Source organism: Manis javanica, chromosome 1 (assembly GCF_040802235.1).
Source record: "Manis javanica isolate MJ-LG chromosome 1, MJ_LKY, whole genome shotgun sequence".
NCBI classification, from domain to species: domain Eukaryota; kingdom Metazoa; phylum Chordata; class Mammalia; order Pholidota; family Manidae; genus Manis; species Manis javanica.
The window spans coordinates 216,978,285-217,002,270 of NC_133156.1; the positions used below are offsets into that span (position 1 = coordinate 216,978,285).

Here is a 23,986-nt window from a genome sequence, read left to right on the forward strand (position 1 = left end):
ACAAATGTTTGTTTTCTATCTCAACTCCCTCCACTTGAAAACCAGGTTGTTAAGTAAGATGCTTAGGGTTTCACTACTAGGAAGAAGGGAACTTGAAGCTTTGAGGAATGTTAAATTTTTCTATAAATAATCATGCTGGTCAACTGTGTAGAGTTCTTTCAAAGACAGAAGAACTGTCGCTGTCAACTGTTAAAACAGGTGACCATGTAACTGAGCCAACAGGATTGGACAAAGTGAGGCCAAAGGGAAAACTACTGACATTACAAGGTTAAAGCTAAATTTTTCCACCACACAGGACCCATTTCATCCAAATATCACATTTTTATGTAAGTCTGTAGAGTCACAGGGGGTCCCAGAGATCTCAGGCAGTCTGTACTAGATACAAACCAAGTGAACTATTGCTTTAGAGAAGGACAGCACAGGGAGAAATAGTTATAAATATGATGGCCAAATAGAATTCGGAATATGTACATACTTACATCTTAGCAGCTGTTCATATTACACTAAAACATTCTGCTCATGCAGATTTATACTATCAGACTATAAGCTCTTTGGAGGTAAATTCTGTCTCTTACTCACCTTGGAATATTTTATATAGCCCAGATTTATATAGCACCTACTCTATAAATGTTGGATGAATTCAACTGAAAGTAACACTAAAGTCACAAAGGGGTATTGGTGCTTTCTAAGGGTCTTCATATTTTAAATAAAAACATAAAGGAGTCTTTCCAGTGGGAGCAAAGGGAGAACTCCTTTAGAGGACATGCTCTGGCTGACCTCAATACTGAATTGGACCAAATTAGGAAAGATTTAACAATAATTTTGTCCTCATATACAGAAATGTCATAGAGTATAATTTGACTTTCATAGGCCCTTCTACCCTATGATCACACCTAGAAAGTGACTCTTGTTAGGCCTTGTGGTAAAATTGTAACATTTCCAGAATATCTCGCCTGGCTTTGGTACATCTGCATATCAACAGGCATTCAGAAGTGGAAAGAAGTATGGCTTTAGCACACTTGCATCTTTCCTCAGGGGTGGAGAGAAGTTCATCTCCATATCAATGGGCAACAGAGGGCTTATCTGTACCTGACAGGTGAGGGGGACAGCAGGTGTTGTGGCTGCTCGAGCAGGAGAGAGAGATGGGCGGGACTGCAGTTTTGTAAGCAATAAACGGGTTTTAAACTTTATTTCTCCCTTTGACTGATTTTGGTTTTTAGAGGTATTTTGCCCTGGGATTTCCTTTTCCTGGACTTACAACTGGCGAAAGTTGGCAGGATTCCTGTGAACCTGAAACCTGTCATAATGGGTGCGACCTTTGTGGGGGCTGCCCCTAGAAATGATGGGGGAGAAGCGCGCTCGCACCAAGGGACGTGTCTACACTCGTGTGGTCGTAGAGGAGCCACCACCGCTGCTGGCCACGCCGACCCCGGCCCGTGGCCCGAGCCTAAAGTTACTGCCTCTGCTGCTGCTCTTGCTGCAGGCCAGAACCTGGTCACAACTATGGAAAGGAGAAGAGGTCCAGGTCACCTTGATAGAGAAGCAACTGGCTGCTGTGTACCATGCCTTGCTGGCTACAGAGCCCACTGCCGGAACAGCTCCAACCAAGGTAATAACCTCCTATCCCATCACAGGGTGGGTATGAGACTGGACCCAAAGGCCACGGAGTGGCATGGCACAGACACCTCAAAAGACAATGTGGGCCCATTGGTGTGGCTTGTCTTTCACCTCTGAAGAAGTTAGTCGAGCCGGGAAGGAGTGCCCTGCACATTGTGCAGATCAGCACACCACCAAGAGGGGCCTAGAGCGTCTCTCTGCAGCCTATGGTAGGTCGCTGGTTACTGAGAGTGATTGAGGTACCCACTTTATTGGACATGTGTTGCAAGGATGGGTGCAGCAATTAGGAGTAAAATGGATGTGGCCCTGGACATTTCAACACATGGACCAGCAATGGCTGGCTCTTCTGGCACCTTGGGGAAAAGGCCTGGAAGCTGGCCTTGTGTATTCCTGTAATAACAGCAAATTGGCCCCCGACAATCATGGTTATTTGCTTCTACGGTTTTTGTGTCCTGGGTGTGCCCCCTGACTACAGCGGCTGCGTGATGGCTGGAATGGACAAGCTTTGGACTTATCTGCATGGGACTCTGAACCTAGGTGAATCCTCTGGCTTGAGAATTATGATTGTGTTGCTGTTGTCAAGAAAATATTGTGTTAAAGAGAGGCTTGACTTTGTCTAATGTTTGGTTAAAGGTTTTGTGAGCAATCTAGCATAATTGTTAGGAATGAGTAAACAAGTGTAGAAACATATTTTGTGCTTAGTGAGAGATTGTGCTGTAAAGTACATTTAGTTAATCTGCATAGGCTGAATCCTCTGGCTTGAGAATTATCAATATTTTATTGCTATTGCTATTGCATGTTACTAGATTGGTCGGAAGAGGAGGATTGAGTAAATTGTAAGGCAAGATTTCTGGAGGGGTGGACTGTGGGTAAAATTGAAACATTTCCAGAATATCTCGCCTGGCTTTGGTGCATCTGCATATCAACAGGCATTCAGAAGTGGAAAGAAGTATGGCTTTAGTGCATTTGCATCTTTCCTCAGGGGTGGAGAGAAGTTCATCTCCATATCAATGGGTAATTACCTGGGCAACAGAGGGCTTATCTGCACCTGACAGGTGAGGGGGAGGGCAGGTGTTCTGGCTGCTTGAGCAGAAGAGAGACTGCTCAGACTGCAATTTTGTAAGCAATAAATGGGTTTTAAATTTTATTTCTCCCTTTGACTGATTTTGGTTTTTAGAGGTACTTTGCCCCAGGATTTCCTTTCCCCGGACTTACAGGCCTAAAACCACTGAGGAACAAAACTGATGGCCTGGAAGGAAATTCTACATATCTGAATTTCCCACCCTGGTGATGTACCTTTTCATCAAATGATCCAGTGTTGAGAGGTAACTAAGAACTTCAGATGTATTTAAGCAAAGGGGCTAATATACTGAAAAATATGCCATATTGGGGCTCATTTACATTTATGATGGTATATTTAAGACTTGAGGAACAGAAGACCCTATCCTAAGCACCACTACGATTCCAGGAAACACCCTGTTAGGGACAAGGTCCTTGGTTTTGTGTAAAGAATATGGGTAAAAGTTAAGCTTAATCTCTAGGGAAAAGAGAGATAAAACAGTTCAGGACAATTGTTCATACTTGAGTAAGAGAAATGATCAAAACAAATGGTCCATCTTGGCTGTGATTTGTGCCTTGATTTTGTGAATTAGCAGGAAGAATTAAAAATTTTGGTGTCTGATAACAGTGGCCTTCATTTGACATGGCATCTGGTCAGTGTATGGGAATGGGGAAGTGGCAGACCAATAACTATGAGAAACCCCTCTGGCAAAGAAGGAAGGGCGAAAGACAAGATCTAGACCCAGCAATGGCGCTGAGTACAGAGAGTGTCTTTGAGGGCCACAGAAATGACAGAATTAGGCTCAACAGCCAGAGGTTTGTCCCAGGGGAATAGAAAAAGGACAGGCTTAGAATTTAAGGTCACACTAATACTCAGATTTGGCCACCTGACAATAACTTTAGGCTTCAAAGATATGTGTGTGTGAACATGTAACTCCAACAGCTTTGGGCATAGTTTAATTCCAGTTTCCTACCCCAAGCAACATGGGTTCTGACTGTCACTACTGTAGAGGTGGGTTCTCAAAGACGGGGAGACTGACCACCGGAAAGGCGTTCCACCATCCCTGACACAGTGAATGAGGAGGGCAGGGCACAGCTGAGAGAGCACCAAAGTACCTCCTACCCCTACAGATGCTGAGGCCACCCTTTCAGCAGAAAGGCACCTAACTCCCAGTCCAAATTCTTGGTCTATGAGAAACTACTGAGAGGTGAAAAGTGCAAAACACTTCATCCCACGCCAGTGGGTCACTCCCAGCTGGACTTCTGTGTGGTGTTGCCTTGTCCCATTCACTCTCTCACTGAGTCAGCTGTTCACTAATTGCTTTTTACATTTATGTGTGTGGCGACACCAGGCTCCAGCTTCACTTTCCAAAGGGTACTTGCCAACGTAAATACTCCAGGTACAAGATAAAACAGAATAATTAAAAACAGGCCCAGTTATCCAATTAGCTGACTATCTCCTGTTTGTATTACCAAATAATAGAATATTTTCAGTTTTTTGCCTATTTTTCTCATTCAAGTGAGCACAAAAGGGCTTAATTTACAAATCAAACTTGTAATTTTTCAGAGATTAACAACAACTACAGGCAGCAGTGAGACAGGGACCGTGGATGTAGTCACAGTAGGGTGAGGGCCTCTGGAGGGGGCAGGGCAGATTTGCAGTCAGAGCAATGTAACTACATGCAAGGAAACCCCCCTACTAAAACTCTATGTTAAACATTAAGCTCTAGATCATTCTTCAGTGAGATCAGTTAATGTTCCCCAGATAAAGAAGAGTAGCACGTTTTATTATGCTAATCATTTGTAACCATGTGTAAGATTCACTTTAGCATACTAAAAGGCCCAGGCCTATGTGCTGTCTTTCCTCCTTCAGATCTGACAAGTGATTTTGCAAACTGAGCAACTAACTTAGCATGCAGACCCAGCTGTAGACAGACATGGTAAAAGGCAGGAAGATTCCCATCTTAAAGATAAGATTGTATTTTAACACCTAGGAAGTTTAAAAGGCAGAATTCTTTAGCAAATAGACAATACCATAGCCCACCTTGGGGGCTGGGCAGGCAGCCTTTTGATGTGCTCCAGGACCAAGGCGTCAGTGTCCCAGAGAGAAATCAAGGCAGGAAATTCCTTACGTTAATTTTTAATATTCAGGGTAAACTTAACAAGTCCACACCCCTAAACTCACGTTCCCAAATATCCTCAACTGCCTATAAAACCCCTAGACAACGCACCACCACGGACTCTCTTGTCCCCTCCTGGCATGAGCCAGGAGCTCTGTCCTTTCATTTTATCTCTAAATAAATGCCTGTACCTTGCTCTCCTACCTTGACTGTTTGTGAAGCTCATTCTTCGGCTTCATAAACAAGAACCCCGGCATCAGCAGCAGGTATGGGAAAAAAGAGGGCACACTTTAGAGGAAAGGAAGTCTGAGCTCAGACCCCAAAATCTGCCACTTACTAAGGCTAATCAGAAAGTGGCAAAAGCAACTCATACTTTCTATGTTGTTATGAATATGATATGACAATGACAAAGAATTAAGAATGTAGTACATAAGAGGCATTCAAAAAACTTCATTATATAGTAACAGCATGCTCATAGTGTCTTCAGCATCACTAAGCAAAATAAAAATTCTTGAAGGCTCCTCCTTTTATTCCTAGAGTTAAAAAGTTAAAAAGGGAGGGAGAGATTTCATAATTTGTTTTTCGAGAGAGAATATATGGCAGGAATTGGAGAGATATCTTTTGCCACATGTAACATCCATAAGTAGTATCTCCTTGGAGATTTCCTTCAATGCAGTTAACTCTTCACAGTGCATACCCACTAACCATTCACTTAGCAAATATTTCTGAGTACTTACTATGTGCCAGGCCTGTGCCAGGTATAACTCTGAGGGGAAAATGCCGGAGCAAAATCCCACTGAAACCAAAATCAATCAAAGGGAGAAGTAAAGTGGGAGAAACCCATTTATTTCTTACAAGCAGTTGTCCTACATCTCTCTCCACCCAGCTGCAGCAGGAGAGAGAGCTCCACCCAACCTCTCCAGTCCAGATAAGCCCTCACTTGACCTTGTAATTACCTATTGATATGGAGATACTTCTCTCCACCCCTTGGAAACACCTACTGATATGGAGGTGCACTGAAGCCAGGTGAGATTCTGGAAATATTGTAATTTTATTCACACAGATGTTGGGAGACAGCTGCAAATAACACAGGAATAAATCTGGTTCTTAAACAGCTTACAGTTTAGTAGGTGTGGTTAAGCCACCAAATGGGATATTAGAGTAGTGCAGGGTGCTCACAGGAACACATAGGTGAATACCACCAAACCTGGGATGGAGGTATTGGAGAAAGATCATGGTAGAAAGTAATCACCAAGAGAAACCTGAATAAGTAGGAGATAGCTGAATGAGGACAAGATCTACACAGACAATAGCATGTACAAAGGTCCTGAAATGAAACAATGCTGCAAAGTCAAGAAATTACAAGTAGTTTAGTCCCACTGGAACTTTGAGTGCAACCTCACCAAGTCAGTACAAAGGGGGATGAAACAGCAATAAAAGGGCAGGGGACAATGCCCTTATCAATGTAAGCAGTAGTCAGATAATGAAGTGGTCAGTAAACCAGTCATGCTAAAATAAAGATGTCCAACTTAATCCCGGAGACAAAGGGAAGTTACTGCAGAGTGGGAATGACATGATCAGATTTGTCTTTTAGGAGGATCACTCTGGCTGCAGTGTGGGAAAAGAACTTGTGGGAAATCTTTTAAATCATATGAAGAAACTCTCTCCCCCTCAAAATAAAAAAACAAAACAAAACCAACTGCTAAAGAATTTCAACTGTTCTATAAATAAAATGCTTACTTGCAATTTAAAGGAAACTTTCTAAGAGCCCGAGGCTACAGTGATCTGCAAATGTAGCATAATAAAAAGAAAGGCTCTACAATCTCAGGTAAGCCTTGTTTCTTAGAAATGAGAGAAAACAAAGTAAGGTCCCAACCCTTATCTCTCCATTCCCTTCACTCCCCTCCCTACTGGCAGCTAATGGCAGCTCAGTCTTTCTCATTCATTCAGGGATCAAACTTGCTAAACAAAATAAGAATTTGTCCACTGACTTGGGGAAACTGGTGTAACTGGGCCAAATAACTTTAAAAAATTAAATGCTAACAATAAGAAAACCAGACCTGACCCCACAGTCAAGCAAAATTAATCTTAGCTATTTTGCCAATGGCCATTAAATAATGAGAATTTCTGTAGCTAGTTTCAAAATTAGAAAGTCAGAGACCCTAGAAGAGTGGGGTGCAAACATGAGCACCAGAACACAATAATTAGAATTAGATTATTCCCCCAATTTGCCTTTTAAAAATAAATCATACCATTAAGCACTAAATGCAAGAATTATAATATCACAAACTTCTGGTTAAATCAAAATGTGGTGACAACTTCTGGCACATGACCAAATACTAAAAGAGTCTCAGTTGTCTTAGAAATAAAACATGTGCTTCCAACTTGAAGCAAAACATTTTAAGGTCTATGGTTAAACTGATCTGCAAATATAGCTGTAAGTCTGGGGAAAGGAAATCCCGGGGCAAAATACCTCTAAAAACCAAAATCAGTCAAAGGGAGAAATAAAGTTTAAAATCCGTTAATTGCTCACAAACTGCAGTCCCAGGCCGTCTTTCTTCTCTGCTCCAGCAGCAACCACACTGGCCCTCCCCCTCACCTCTCAGGTACAGATAAGCCCTCTGTTGCCCAGGTAATTACCCACTGATATGGAGATGTTTCTCCACCCCTGAGGAAATATGCAAATGCACTAAAGCCATACTTCTCTCCACCTCTGAACCCTGTTGATATGCAGATGTACCAAAGCCAGGCTCTGGAAATACTACAATTTTATCCACAATAGCATAAGAAAAACAGGTAAGAGAAGTCTTTTATATGGCAAATGAAACGCTAAAATCAACCGTTAAAATTAAGACTTTGAGGGAGGTTTGGTTGTAACTCACAAAAAGCTATGATAAAGTAAATGATTATACATTCATAAATTAAGATACACACTGTGGGTAAAACTGCAATATTTCCAGAATCTCTCGCCCACTATATCAATAGGAGATTCCAAGGGGTGAAGAGAAGTAGTCCACCTCCATACGAATAGGTGATTCCAAGGGTGAGTGAGGGCATACCTGGGCTGGAGAGGTTGAGTGGGGTCACTTTTTGCAGCCAGGTTGTGAAAGACGTGGACAGGCAGAAATGGATGACTGCTTATATGCAATAAACAGGTTTCTCCCACTTTACTTCTCCCTTTGACTGATTTTGGCTTCAAAGGTTTTTTTTACCCTGGGTTGGGAACACATTCCCCCTGCCCCTCCCACTCCCACAGCATTACACCTGGCGGCAGTCAGCAGTACCTCTGAACCAGAAATCTGTTTTCAAGGGTGCAATGCTTGGGCAGGCTGCCCCTAGAGATGGTGAGGAGATGCCCAGAATGGTGTGAATGGTGGGAAGGCTCCAGTGGCTCCAGCAGTGGGGGACCACCCACGGTGTGGCTTCACCTGGGAACCCCCAATCCAGGGGAATTCTACTTGGGTAGCCCCTATTGGGAAACTGGTCTTGGGTAAAGCACCTCCTAGACAGGTGGGCCCTTTCCCAGAACTGCAGAAGGGTGAAGACACTAGAAGCTGTGGAATTAACCCTCCATGAGATAGAAGAGTGCCTAAAGGCCCTGCATGGCTGTGTAGCAGCCAGGATTGTAGGATGTTTGTTTTCTCGAGACAGTGGAAAGGGTTATGAAGGAGAGAGACACTTTGGAAAGGGTTATGAAGGAGAGAGACACTTTGGCAGGAGAGAAACAAACTTTGGTGTCACCTGGAGGAGTTGGGTGATGATCTATGTGATGTCCTTAAGAAAGAGAGAGAGTTATGGAGAAGACAAGCTGAGCTCCTGGAAGATACGTTAGCAACGAGGGAGGAGGCAGAAGGAGGATCCATGTTGCAGGAGGCCATGAGGGAGAGGGAGGAAGGAGTAGTGCCTTCAGCCCTGGAGACAGTAGAGAGGATGCTGGGGGAGGATGAAGGGGTGGAGCCAAGGGCAGAACTGTTGCTGAGGCCACCGCCCAAGGCACCAGCCCATCTCATATTAAAGGCCTGCCCAGTTGTAATTAAGCAAATAAAAACATAACAACTGTGGGCTCCTCAGGGGGAGGAGTCGCCCCCTTCCCAGGTTGTGGAGCACTCCATGCTCTGCCCCATACCCAGGATGAGTGTTACAGAGTTTGAATGAGAAGCCCCAAAAAGGGGCCTTGAGACCTGTGGACATGCTAGCACACATTGCTGCTTCTCCTATATAACTCTGTATGTGCAAATCAAACAGGAATTATTGAAGCCAGGATATGGCTAACAGAACAATATCCTGCTACCAGCCCCAGATGTGTTAAACTCTGAAGACTCTGTTGAGTGGACATGGCCCTGGACATTTTGACATATGGACTAGTGATGGCTAGCCCTTCTGGCACCTTGGGGAAAAGGCCAGGAAGCCAGCCTCCTGTGTGTTCGTGGAGCAATAGCAGAATGGCCCCCAAATATCACAGTAGTGTACTCAAAACATCCATGAAGTAACAGCATCTTACAGGGAAGTTTTGTTTTATCTTTATGGCCAGTGCATATACCTCCCATAGCCCTGTATATTGATTGATCTATCTATAACTCCCACAGGTAGGGGGTAAAGGTTTGGTATATATACCAGACCAGGAGGAGATACTGCATGCATCCTACCTGATAGATAAGATTTGCCTATGGTAGTGTAATCTTATTGCCCTTAAGGTTATTTTCTTCTACAGTCCCTGTAGCCTGGACCCACCCCCTGGCTTCAGCTGCTGCATGATGATTGCTCTGAACTCCCTACCTGTTCAGCTACTGACTGCCTGTGGAATGGGTGAGCTATGGACAGACTTAATCTGCATAGGACTTTGAACCTAGCTGAATCCTCTGGATTGAAGATTATCATGATTTTATTGCTGTTGTTATTGTATGTTATTAGTTTGGTTAGAGTGCTCTGGTTTTCTGGCACAGGGGCCATTGCGGAAGATGGGGAATGAGTAGATTGTGAGGCAAGATTTCTGGAGGGGTGAACTGTGGGCAAAATTGCAATATTTCCAGAATCTCTTACCTGGCCTTAATCCATCTCCATATCAATAGGTGATTCCAATGGGTGGAGAGAAGTAGTCGATATCTATACATGACTGCAAGGGGCAGCAAGGGCATATCTGAACCAGAGAGGTTGATGGGGTCCCTTTTTGCAGGCTGGTCACGAGAGACACAGATAAGCAGAAATGGATGCTCGCTTGTAAGCAATGAACAGGTTTCCCCCAGTTTATTTCCTCCTTTGACTGATCTTGGCTTTAAAGGTTATTTGCCCCGGGCTGGGAACATATTTTCCCCACGGAGTTACAAACACATTTTCTAGAGTAATTAGAAACATGGAAATTTATCATTATTATAAGACATTCTTATAAGCTTATGTATATTAAAAAAATAATAATAATACCACAACTATTTTACAGGACATAATCAAATCTATTCTCTGAAGGGAATGGATGCATTATGTTTTTTTTCTGCAATCAGATAGTTTCTACTTTCCATATTTTCTAAAGATAATTAAATTTACTATTTCAAAGCATGCTTTGAGTGTTTGTGATTTACCAATTATTTCAAAAATTACTATTTCAAAAACTGTGATAATTCTATACAGTTATTATTTATTTACTGACCAACATAAAAGACCTTCACTCTCTTTGTCCTACTTCAGACCAGCAGGGAGGGGCTACTAAGATCTCTGATTTGGGCTTGTAAGTTCCTTTCTCCTGGGTGACCCAGACAGGACTGCAGCTGTTAAGATCATGCTTTTTAGTTGCCTGCCCGAAGATCTCCTTTCTTTGCTTTGGTAAATTCTCAGAACATAATTTCACTCCATCAAGCTCTGCCAAGCCCCCAATCCTGGGATAGTAGGGACTTATTTCCCACACTATGCAGATTCTAGCAGACACATGATGCCAGGTGCCACTGGTTTCAGGAGTTGGCAAGGGATATGCCCTATGCTGAGCAGGAGTTCAGTGAACTTTCCTTCCTTCCATCTGCTCTTTCTTGCTCTCTACTGCCTGCATAGCTGCTGCCATGAACTACTACTCTTGCTTTAATGAATTCCTTCCTTACCTACACTCCTCCAGCCTGCTCATGAATTCTTTCTTGATCAGAGTCAAGAATCCTCCCCCGTCCGGGTTGAACTTTCACCTAATGTGCAGGGAGAGACCTCCCCAGACACAGCTGCATGGCAACAAAACCTTAATGAAATCTTTCTGAAGATATTTTAAATGGCAATTAAATCTAAAATATGTAGCACTGAAACTATACATATAACTCAATTGAAATGATAACACTAAATACAGCTATGACTAAGCTTGTATAAGCAAAGGCAATGACAACTTTGCCAGATGGCCACCTGACTGACAGCAAATGGAAGATGCCATAAAGTGTTAGATAAATGCAAAATTCAGAAAGGAAAGGTCAAAAAGAGTAAATAAATGAAGTCCTAGAATTACAGCAGTGATAGTGGCCAACAAGCACATAGCACTAGGAGGAAAGTACCATCCTATGTACTTTACATATATTACGTCACAGAAACCTGTAAGGGAGGTAGACTATGTGGCTCCAGATGAGGACACTGGGTGAAGGTCACGAGTAACCTGCCCAGCCTCACAAAGCCTACACATGGCAGAGCTCGCACTGGGATCCAGGCAGCCTGGGCCTAGAGGCTGTACTTTTAGCCATTACACGTGGCCTCTCAAGCTAACAATCAGTGACTGGCTGTGTGACCTAAGGCAAATTATTACAGATTCCTTTCCTTACTTGGAAAAGGAGGGAACTGGAATGGATGATTAGGGAGTTCTTTCCCAGGATGGAAGTATTAAAATTCTGTAATCTTCTACAGCAAAGGCTGGTTTCTCCTTAAGTCAATACAACTCAAACCTTCACTACCATTAGTGACTAGTGAGAGGAATGTAACTTTTTCTACTAGTCTAAAACAGACATGTTTAGGAAGGCATTTAAAAAACACACATACACTTGAAACCCTATTTCTTTTTAAGATGATGGTAAAAGATTGACCATAGATTTAAATGATCCAATTTGTAGGTTTTAACTCTGTATTATATTTATTATGATAGAAATTTAGTCATATAAAATCTTAACCAAAATTAACATGATTCCAATATGTCAGTTTTAACAAATACAATGCAGAGGCCCTTGTTTTAAAATTCTGTTCATTTATGAGGAGCAAAAACAATAGATTAATAACAGATACAAACACCACAACATTATTCCTGATGACCCAATTTAATTAACTGTGTACTACACACCTGACAACTCTTCTGCCCCAAGTGGGGGCTTTCCACACCCTTGGCATTTTCTTCTACAGACCAAGCCAGCTGCTCTCCCTCCTTGGAAACCTCCCTTCATGCCCACAGCCTCTGATCATCAGGCAATCCACTGTTGCTTAAAATAATTCCTAATGTCTCACTTTGAAGTTGTCCCTCAGGAGGTGAGTTAGTAAAAGGAAGAGATCAAAATTCAGTCTTTAAAGCTTTAACTATGCAGTCTTAAATATCCTATCAATTTTAGCCTGCTTTTCTCTTTTATATATACATACACATGCATATGCATAAAATAACCCACCCAAACAGGAACCAGATAAATCATTAAAAAGATTTATGGGGAAAAAGTGCAAAAGGAATGTAAGTGAACTATTGGCAAAAGTGGGTTTAGAAAAACAAAAAGCAAGTCAGAAGATGCTCAAAGATAGAAGGTTCGCACTAGTATGCAGAATTTTACAATCACATCACCTACCTTCCCATGCTGCCCAGCTCTTTCATAACAAATGACAACATCTTCCCACATTTCCAGCTTCTCAAATATCTGAAGGGCTGAACTGGTACATCCCAACTCAAAGAGAAAACTTCCAAGTTGGCGCTAAAAAAAATCAAGTGCCAATAATGAACATTCCTGTTTCTGTGCAGCTATGCCCAATCTGTCACTTCAAGACAGATTACTCTGCGTTATTTGGCAAAAATGTTCTGCTTATTATAACAAATGTATAATTTCTATAATTCAATTTCTACTAAGGAATTTGCAATGATTCAATACTTACCTTTATTTTAGCAAGCTTCTTTATAGGGGTAAGCAATTAAAAGATTATATAGAAGCTATTCCAAATACTCAACAAATGTATCAAATTTTTTTTCCCAAAACTCAGATGAAAACAAAAAGCAAAGTCGGTATTTCTTTCTTACCTAGAGATTCTATATAAAACAATCTCTGATTTGTAAAGCTGACACCCAATAAATCAGCTTTAAAAACTCTAGGTAAAATGCCTATTACCAAAAAGATAAGAGATTAAGTGTTGATGAGGATATGGAGAAAAAAGAACCCTCGTGCACTGTTGGTGGGAATGGAGATTAGTACAGCCACTATGGAAAACAGTAAGGAAGGTTCCCAAAAAATTAAAAATAGAACTACCATATGATTCAGCAATCCCACCTCTGGGTATATAGCCAAAGAAAACAAAATTACTATCTCAGAGAGATATCCGTACCCCTGTGTTCACTGCAGCCTTATATATAATAGCCAAGATATGAAACAACCTAACCGTCCATTGATCCATTGATGGATGAATGGATACAGAAAATGTGAAGTGTACATATACTGTGGAATATATTATAAAGCAGTAAAAAAGGAAATCCAGCCATTTGTGACAACACAGATAGACCTTGAAGGTATCAATGCTAATTGAAATAAGACAGACAGACAAAGACAAATATTGTATGATCTCACATATGTGGAATCTAAAAATATCAAATTCATAGAAACAGAAAACAGACTGCTGGTTGCAAGAGGTGGGAGAAAGTGGTGGGGGTATGGAAACAGCTGTAAGTGGTCAAAATTCTATTTGTAAGATAAGTTAAGTTTTTGGATGTAATAAGCAGCATGGTGACTACAGTTAACAGTTAACAATACTGTATTGTACATTGGAAAGTTACTAAGGGAGTAGATCTTAAAATTTCTCATAATAAGAAAAAACATTTGTAACTATGAGGTGATGGATATTAACTATACTTATTGGGGTAATCATTTCACAATATATAGATACATCAAATTGTGCTGCATACCTAAAACTAACACACCATCATATGTTAATTGTATCTTAAAATAGCAGAAAAAAGGAAATTGAACTCAGATAAATAAATAATAAAAATTCTAAACAGTCTACATAAGTGACATAAAATCTATGCATTAGTCCTCACGTACTTTATTCAGGAGGATATCTCTGGCTCTTTGTCAGGTCTACTTAGATTTATTTTTAGCACATTCTAAAAAACTCAGCTATCTAATTTTCCAGTCCTCGGCAGATAAAAAGAGGCAAGTTGTGAGATGGTCAGTGAAGGTTAAACATATTTAAAAACAAACATATTGTGGTTTGTAAGTGGTCCACCCTGAAGGAATGGAAAAAAATGTTAGAAAAGTTTAAAAAGTAGGTGAGGTTCCTGAATAAGGTATGGTTTCATATTAGTGAGAACTGTGTTGTTTTCTCTTAATTATACTTTTACTACTTTTTCAAAATTCAATACATAATAAATAATTGAGAAGCTAATGGATATGGAAAATTTGGGACTGACAAAATTAAAAAATAAAATGAAATATACCTAAACATTATAAGCTAATATAATAATAAATAAAGGTGATGATCTTGATCTAATTCTTCTGTATCCCATGAAGAATAGAAGAATTTGCTATTTTAGGGTAACTGATTGAATATTTTTAAAAATGAACATAGCTTGTGGGAGCTGGAATAAATCTCAGTGCTCATACAGTAAGTAGTCTAATCTTTTCATTTAGTAGATGAAGAAAGTTAGGGCATCTAAGCTGGTACAGCTACCTAGTAGCAAAGTAGACTAATTCTCTTTTTATAATGAACTATGTTTTTTTTTACCCTTTAAATATCATACAGAAAGATACAGATACTCCCTATCATAAAGAAAAAAACCATTTAATTTCATAATGAAAGGGAATGTTTACCTAACTGCCTAAAGATTCCAAAATCGACTGCTTCCTAAATAGACAAAATAAACATTTAGCCTAAATTCTATTTGAACTGTATTTAATTTCCAAATGCTTCGGTTCAGAAACAGATTAAAAGCTACACCATCAACACATGTATTGTCAGAGTAACAGCTCAGAGTCTAAGATGTTTATCCACAAGTCATGTAGGATAAAGCATTTAACAAATTTTACAAATCAGGGCCAAAAACACGCTAAGAAGTTCCAGTTGTTAACACCTTCCTGATGAAAAAACTACTCCTCTTGAAATGATATAACCAAGCCTTTTATTTTCCTGTTTTATTGAGACTCTTTCAATAGATAAGTGAATTCCATGTGTAATAACCCTGGTTTACATGGTACTTAAGAATATGCTCTACTCTAAGAAATCTTATAATGGGGATTCTGAGTCATGAAAGATGGGTTGGCATTTATAATTCTAAATCTGTACCTATGTGCATAATCCAAAAGGGAGAGAGGATAGGAAGCTGGTTAAAAAGGCAATAATTACTAAATCACATAGAAATTTCTGGCTGGCACCAATTGACTCCATTTAATTTCTCTGTGCCATAGATGCCTCATGTGTAAAATGCAGGTATTTCACACAACTGTTGCAACAAAAGAAGATAATGTATATGAAATGCAGAACAAAGTGCATGCCTCATCCTAAGTGCGGAGTAAACGTTTGATATTATTAGCTGGTATAATTACAACCCAATGAAGAGATAAGAAAAGAATTTAAACTAGACCAAAAGTTTAGAAAATAGAGATCTAGATTATGAACAACTATGTGACCTACACTGGAAAAGTGTAGTTAATTACACTGGGCCTCAATTTTTTTCTCTGTAAAATTAAGAAACTGGAATAGATTTTAAGTTGCCTTCAGTACTAAAAAATTTATAAAGTAGGGGAAGCACACCTGTAAACACAAGAGAACCACAGGAGAGAGGGCTAGAGTCTTTACCCTAACATGAGGCTTTTGGAGCTACACTAGGTATTCTCATATACTCAGAAAGAGGGGAGTAGGTAAAAATACCTCATAATACAGAGTATCAAATAAATGCTTTCTTTTACTTTTTGTAAACAACTTGGTTAAAAGGTTCACTCTTTGGCAGAAAGTCCTTTATGGGTTTTTAAAAATATAAAAAGTCATTTTGAAAACGAAAGCATCTGTGATTCTATTATATAATTTCAAAGATTCTATTTAATCTAGTTTTAAATTCTTTTAAAAACATTTTAAAAATCCAGTATCATTTTAAACAAAATAGCAATCTGAAGTAGTTGGCAATCCCCAGGTAGATATTTTTATTCTTTTCACTGGAATACTTGAAAACTCAAACATAAATTTGAAATAACTCTTTTCTTTTCTAATGCATTTATCTTTCAAACGCTGTAAGAATAGAAATAGGTTAGCATAAGCATAGACATCTTAAAGGCCTAGAAGCCATTTTCTGAGTATGTGACTTAGAAAGAAAAACTGGAACTGGGTAAGGCCTTGAAAAACAAGTTAATCATGAGCACCGGGTGGTGGGCAGCTGTGACCCTTGGTCAGTTAATCTTACATACCAAGCTTATCGTGCAGAACCTCCCTAACCATTGAGGAGTAGTCTTATCCTGCCCTTGCTTAACCCCAGGATGTATGTCTTGCAAGAATAATGTATAGTTGTGGAAAATTACTATGAGTTAAGTGCTTTGAAAATGCTATATAAACCCTTGGCTCTGAGTGCTCGGGGTCCTTGTTGAGACCCACTGCGACGGGCTGACAGTGAGACCACTGACGGACCCCAGCTAGCTGGCTGAATAAAGACTTTGCTTGAATTTACATCTCTATGACTGTGTAGTTTGTTCTCTGGAGAAGCCTAGGAAGCCGGGACCCTAACAACGCAAAGTATTTTCCAAACCCAATGACAAACAACAAAAGTACCTGAATGGCCCAATGAGGTGGTACATGACAGCAGTAGAAAATCTTCAGACGTTCCAATACAGATGTAGTCTTATCTTCAAATTGGTCTGCAAGAGCCTTAAGAGTACATATCATAATCAGAACCTGTATGTGTAGTAACTTAATATAAACAAGATTGTTTATTAAAGAACACAAGTCAGTTTGATGAGGCAATGGGATATGTAAATTTTTTCTTGAATTTCTTTAAACGTTAAAAAAAACATTAAAATTAATTGTTTATGTAAACATGTACTCAAAAAACTTATCAGGAAAATAGTTTTTAAAACTAAAATTTCCTATAATAGTTCTTTCAAAGAACTAGCCTTATTAATCAGTCTTTCTACTTTTTCTAAGAAAAAAAATTCTTTAGCATACTTCATAACAAAAACTTCACTTTGACAATGGCACTTTCTAATATAAATCAGAGAAAAATCATATGAAGAACTTCATTAAGACTACTTTCTCAGGAATAAACAGACAGCAAAAGTTGGGTGTATTTGGTCACAAAGAGCAAGTTTTCTCACCCTTCAGCAACAGAACTATGAGCTGGGACATTCATTCACATGAGACCATTCTTAAGATAGAGTGGACAGTTGTAAGCTGCATGCATTGAAGAATTTAATTCTGCTGAACTAAAATACCTACACTGGTACTGAATAACTGACCTTCCAGAAGCCACATCAAGAAGCAGACCAGTAAGACCTAGGGGCTGACTGAAAAAGTACCAAGGCAAATGGCAAAGTCAAAGGCTCACACTATCTGGTGGTCAAGTTGAGACAGGGACCATAAATGCAGTCAGAATAGGGTGAGGGCCTCCGGAGGGGGCAGGGAAGGATATTTGCAGTCCGAGCAATGTAACTACATGCAAGGAAACCCCCCTGTTAAAACTCTATGTTAAACATTGAGCTCTAGAATCATTCTTCAGTGAAATCAGTTCATGTTCCCCAGATAAAGAAGAGTAGCACATGTTTTATTATGCTAACGATTTATAATCATGTGTAAGGTTCTCTTTAGCATGCTAAAAGGCCCAGGCCTAAGTGCTGTCTTTCTCCTTCAGATCTGATGAAGTGATTTTGCAAACTGGGCAACTAATTTAGCAGGTTAGCCCAGGCATAAACAACACAGTAAAAGGCAGGAAGGATTCCACCTTAAAGATAAGATTGCATTTTAATACCCAAGAAGTTAAGACGTTAGAAATTCTTAACTTACTCTTTAGTAAACAATACCTCAGCCCACCTTGGGGGCTGAGCAGGTGGCCTTGTTTCATATGCCCCCAGACCAAGATGCAGGTATCTGAGGGAGAAATCATCAGAGGAAGTTTCTTGTGTTAAGTTAATTCTAAATATTCAGGGACCACTTAACAAGTCCACGCCCCTAAGTTTTTTTCATGTTCTCGAAAAATCCTCAACCGTCTATAAAACCCCCCTAGACAATGCACCACTACAGACTCTCTTGTCCCCTTGCTCTCCTACCTTGACTGTGAAGCTCATTCTTCGGCTCCGCAAACAAGAACCCCGGCATCAAAGTGATCAGTCATCACAAAAGCTCACATATTCAACATCTAAGTGAATTAGACACACTCTGGAGTTTCGAGGCAAGTACATTTCCGCAGCCCTGTCATCTTCACCTGCCTCTCAAATTGTCATTCAGTTTACAGTCACTGTATATATTTTTTCTGATATCCTTAGACTTTCTCTCAACTGCAAATAATCATCACCTTTTACATAATACAGTACTCAATTTTTTTTAATTGACTAGTTTTCACAGGCCTGTCTTATGAAGATTAAATGGTAACAATGTCAGTTAATTTTCAATGCCAACAGAGCCTGTGGTTATATAAGAGAATGTCCTTGTGTTTGAGGATGAGGAAGTGCCAGGTTGGCAGCTTACTCTCCTATACTTCAGGATACAAGACAGTTGTACTGTACTTGCAACTTTTCTGTAAGCTTGAAATTGTTTCAAGCTTTTATCAAATTAATTTTTAAAACTGAAAATTTTAAATAAAAAAAATACAAGGTAGCAAGTCCAATCTTCCTCAGAAGAAAGAAAAGGACAAGATTTAACATTCCACTATAAGCCCAAAACAAGACTAGTTTCTGAGCGGGGAAACTCCCCCTAAATGGGGTGTTCTCCATATTGTACTGGTGGGAGATATATGTGTTATCCTGAGAATGTCCTGTAGAATGAGAAAACACTCATTACATCACTTCTTTGACAATCCAAGATGTTATTCAATCGTGCCTTTGAGAACAAACTGAGACATAACCAGACACCTAAACCATCTTGGTCAAAGTATTTTTAAAGCTTTCTGGCCTTACTTAAGAGAAACTTAATAGCAAAAAGGTTGCATGCTTCTGGCCAAAGCTGTTTGGTTGTAGGAGGGAGATAAGAGAAGAAAAACTTTGGGCTGAATACATATGGTTGCAATACATAAATGAACAGTTCACTAAATTATTTCATCAAAAGGGGGAAAATTTTTTCTATCAAATTTTTTTCTTTCTTAGAAAGAAAAAATATCTAATGCTTATTTAATAATTGAAGGGCCCCCACCAGTAAGATGGCAAACTTCCGGCTTCTCTTCAGGGTCCTCGGTTCCCGCCGGTGCCACCTGAAGCCCAATCACCTCTCGCCCCCCTCCCAATCCCAGTACCTAGCCAACAGCCACCAGTCCCGTAGAAGTGACACCTCAATCAATTCATGCCCATTCCTATATAACCCAGCACCTTCCCCTAATAAAACAGAATTCTCCAGTGAATTGCTGCTATGTGTCGCTCCTTTCCTTTCATTGGTGCTGAAACCCGGGAGATGGGACACCCCAACTGGGCCCCGTCTTCCCCCCGACACCAGCAGCAGCTTGCCCTCGTCCTCTTTTTCCGGCACTGGCTCATCACACTCACCACTCCTCTCTGGCCTTTAGGTAAGTTTTCCCCCCCCGGAGTGGGATACTCTTCCCGGACCTATCGCAGTGCCATTGACTGCGATGGTCCGGCAAGGTCCTGATGCTCGGGGATGAGGAGGGAACTCTTCCCACCTCAGGCCTTCACGGCTGCGGCGGACCCTCAGGCCCCTCCTCCAACAGCCATAAATCCCCGCCTCAAGCCTTTATGGCTGCGGCAGACCCTCAGGCCCCTCCTCCGACAGTCATAAACGCATTCACCGTCCCTTCCATCAGTGCTGAAACTTTTTAAGCAAAATTTCCCTGGGGTGGGCCACTCTTCTCCGAGCTATCGCAGTGCCATTGACCGTGATCTTCCGGCAAGGACCTGACACTCGGGGACGAGGAGGGAACTCTCCCCGCCTCAGGCCTTCATGGCTGCGGCAGACCCTCAGGCCACTCCTCCAACAGCCATAAATCCCCGCCTCAGGCCTTCACGGCTGCGGCAGACTCTCAGATCCCCCCCTCCAACAGCCATAAACGAGGTGACTCCTTTGTGGATGAGAACGCTCCCTTCCCCCCCCTCCTCCTTCTGCTCCATCCGCCGAAATCTGTTCTGTCTGCCGAAAACTCCTAGCGCTTGGTACCTCGTGACTCCGGCAAACTGCCTTCTTAGGGAAGTCTGGGTGACGACCCACACTTCCTAAGAAATTCCGACTCGTATCCAAGTTTCCCCAGACCACCAAGGATCATCGGGGACACCCTTTGTCTCCTTACGGTCGGCTTCCAGTCCGAGGATCTCTGTTCATCTTCCCCTGTTTGTCTCCTTCTCTGTCCTTTAGCCATGGGAGCCTCCTCATCCCTCCCTGAAAGTTCACCTCTTGAATGCCTGCTTAAGCATCTGGCTACCCTCTCCCTGACGCCTGATATAAAACCAAAAGTTCTCCGTAAATATTGCTCCCAAGATTGGCCAACATACCCCCTAGACAATAACAACCAATGGCCCACAGGGGGAACTCTTGATCCTAACATCACTTGCGATCTCTTTAACTACTGCCAGCGCCTGAAAAAATGGAAGCAGATTCCCTATATCGAAGCTTTCCGCCTCCACCTCCCCCCCCCCCGCCCCCTCCCAAGTTCTCCTAGCCTGCAAGCCGCTGCCCCCGCAGAAGCCTCCCGCCCCGCAGAAGCCTCCCGTTCACTCCCTTCCCCTTCTTCTCCTACAACAGCCCTTCTCCCCTCCTCCCCCACCATCTCCACCCCCATCTCACCTCCTCCGCCTTCGTCCCCCGCAGATTAAGCCTGAGCCTTTCAGCCCCCCACTTTAACTAGGTCCCAGGGGCCTCCTCCGTCTTTGCCCTCATCACCTGTTTCTCCCCTGTTAGGGACCGCCTTTGTCTTCTCACATGTTTGTAGGGAGAATGGGAAAGCACCTTCCCCCATGTCTGAACACAGCATGGGAAAGCACAAGCTAGAGAACAACCAGAGCCGTCCTTAGAAGTTATCTGTCCACATAAACATATCTTGCCAAGACTCCTCACTCTGAAAATAGGGAGACCTTGAAGATGTGTAGAAACACCACCCCTGCTTCTAAATATGCCCTTCCCCCACTTGCCGATGTAGCAGGAATGGAGAACAAAGAACATTCTGTTTACGCATTCCATAAGCAATTAACTGGAGCCCTGCTGTAGCTCAGTTAGCAGAGCATGGGACTCTTAACCTCTGAGTCATGAGTTCAAGCCCAACTAGCCAACAGAGGCAAGTAGCTGGGCAGCTAGCTGGCGACAGGTGAGTCTGATTCTATCCTTCTTTATTTTCTTTGACCCCCTTCCGCACTTCAGGACCTGCTCGACTAGGCACGGCTAGACCGCGTCACTCCCCCACAGACTGAGCCAGAACCCTTCAGTCCCCCTCAGACTCAGTCCCGAGGGCCTCCCAAAATTATTGCCCCCCTCCGGGAGGTAGCAGGATCTGAAGGCATTGTGCGCGTTCACGTCCCTTTCTCCTTAGGAGATTTAGCCCAACTAGAGAAACGCCTAGGTTCCTTTTCCACTGATCCCACGACATACATCAGGGAGTTTCAATGGACCCTCCAGTCTTACAGCCTCACGCATCATGACATTTTCATGCTCCTGGCCAATACTCTCCTCCCTGAAGAGCGTAGATGAGTTTGGGACTTCGCCCAGATGCACGCTACCGAAATCCACAGGACTGACCCCACCTATCCCCCTGGCCCCACTACTGTCCCTGAACAAGACCCACACTGAGATTATAACACGGCCATGGGCCTCCGCTCTCGAGATATTTTTGCCTCCTGCTTAATAGCAGGTCTGAAAAAGGCAGCTCATAAAGTAGTCAATTTTCAAAAGCTCCAAAACATAATTCAAAAGAGAGACAAAACCCCCTCTGAGTTCTTAGACAGACTCACTCAAGCCCTATTACAGTATACCAGCCTGGACCCAGAAACACCTGAAGGAAGACAGGTCCTTATGACATACTTCCTAGCTCAAAGCTACCCCGACATTAAAGCTAAACTCAAAAAGTTAGAACAGGGCCCCGCTACCCCACAGACTGAGATCCTAACAGTGGCCTTTAAAGTCTTCCATAACTGGGAGGAGGAGAAAGAACACTGTAAACAAAAGGCTGATCAGGCCAATTTCCAGATGTTGGCCCAGCTGATAAAACCACACCCTGGGGGCCCCTCTACAAACAAGCCACCCCCAGGAGCTTATTTCAAGTGCGGAAAAGAGGGACATTGGTCAAGGGCGTGTCCCTCCCCCAGATCTCCTACCACCCCATGCCCCAGATGCCACAAAAAGGGCCACTGGGGGTCTGATTGCCCAACCACCCGAAGGGGAGGCTGGACGAACAACCCCCATCCTAAGCCTGCCATAGTGGGGCTGGCAGAAGAAGATTGACGGGGCCCAGGGGCTTCTCGCCCAACCATTTCCATCACCAAACAGGAGCCCAGGGTTACTTTAACAGTAGACGGTTGCCCCATCTCCTTCCTCCTAGATACAGGAGCCACCTTCTCAGTCTTGCGAGAATACCGGGGCCCTACCACACCTGCCATTACTCCTATAGTCGGGGTAGGAGGTAAACAGATTTTTCCCATTAAACCCCCCCCCCCTTTTATGCACAATCCTAGACAATCCCATACCTTTCTCCCACTCCTTCCTGGTTATGCCCCAGTGTCCCATCCCTTTACTAGGACGGGACATCCTTTCTCTCCTCCACATTTCCATAACTATATCCACTCCCACAGCCCCCAGTACTCCCTTTCTGATGGCCCGCATAGCCGACGACCGCCCTCTACCCAGTGAAAGCTCCGGTTCCGCCCTCATACACCCTGTAAATCCCAAAGTTTGGGACATTACAAGCCCCTCCGTGGCCCTATGTCCCCCTGCCTCTATCAAATTATGTGACCCCTCTCAGTATATCTGTCAGGCCCAATACTCCCTAACCACTTCAGCCCTCATAGGCCTCCAACCCATCATTCAAGATCTCTTAAACAAAAATACCTCAGACCCACTCACTCCCCGTTTAATACCCCCATATTAGCTGTTAAAAAACCAACGGATCTTTCCACCTCGTCCAAAACCTTCGCCTTATCAACATGGCCGTTGTCCCTATCCATCCCTTAGTTCCAAATCCATAGAGCCTTTTATCGCAGATCCCTGCCTCAGCATTCCACTTCTCAGTCCTAGATCTCAAGGACCCATTTTTCTATCCCTCTAGACCCCTCCTCCCAAAATTTTTTCATCTTCACCTGGATAGACCCATACACAAGACATTCTGAACAACTCACTTGGACAGTTTTGCCACAAAGCTTCCGAGATAGTCCCCATATTTTTACACAAGTCCTAGCTCAGGACCTCAAACAGTTTCATCATGATCACTCCAAGTCCACCTTATTACAATACATGGACAATCTTCTACTCTGCAGTCCCTCGTGGGAACAGTCTCAACTTGACACTGCCTCCCTACTTAACCTTCTAGCTTCCAGAAGTTACCGAGTATCCCCCATCAAAGCTCAAATCTCTTCCCCTCCTGTCACTTACCTCAGATTCTTTCTATCTCAACAAAGAAAGTCCATTACCTTAGACAGAAAATAGCTCCTCTCTGACCTGCCCGTTCCCAAAACCAAGACAGAAATCCTTTCCTTTCTAGGCCTGGCTAGATATTTTAGAGCGTAGATCCCTAACTTCTCCCTGTTGGCAAGACCCCTATACGACCTCAGCAAGAGCCCCCCTAAAGAACCATTATCCTCCTCACCCCGACACTCCTTCATTAAGCTCCGTCAAGCCCTTGTGGAAGCCCCAGCTCTCCATCTCCCTGATTTGTTGAAACCCTT

General features: G+C 42.4%; 1 protein-coding gene across 5 annotated transcripts in view; it reads right to left on the reverse strand.

The window, feature by feature from the left end:
* TTC27 (tetratricopeptide repeat domain 27) overlaps positions 1-23,986 on the reverse strand; it is a 179,702-nt gene that overhangs the window by 73,135 nt on the left and 82,581 nt on the right. For all 5 annotated transcript variants that reach the window (XM_073214488.1, XM_073214494.1, XM_073214504.1 and 2 more), the window contains 2 exons: positions 16,740-16,835; positions 12,569-12,691 (listed from right to left, as the gene is read on the reverse strand). In XM_073214488.1, coding sequence (XP_073070589.1) covers positions 12,569-12,691; positions 16,740-16,835 — 219 coding nt within the window. The remainder of the gene's footprint in view (positions 1-12,568; positions 12,692-16,739; positions 16,836-23,986) is intronic.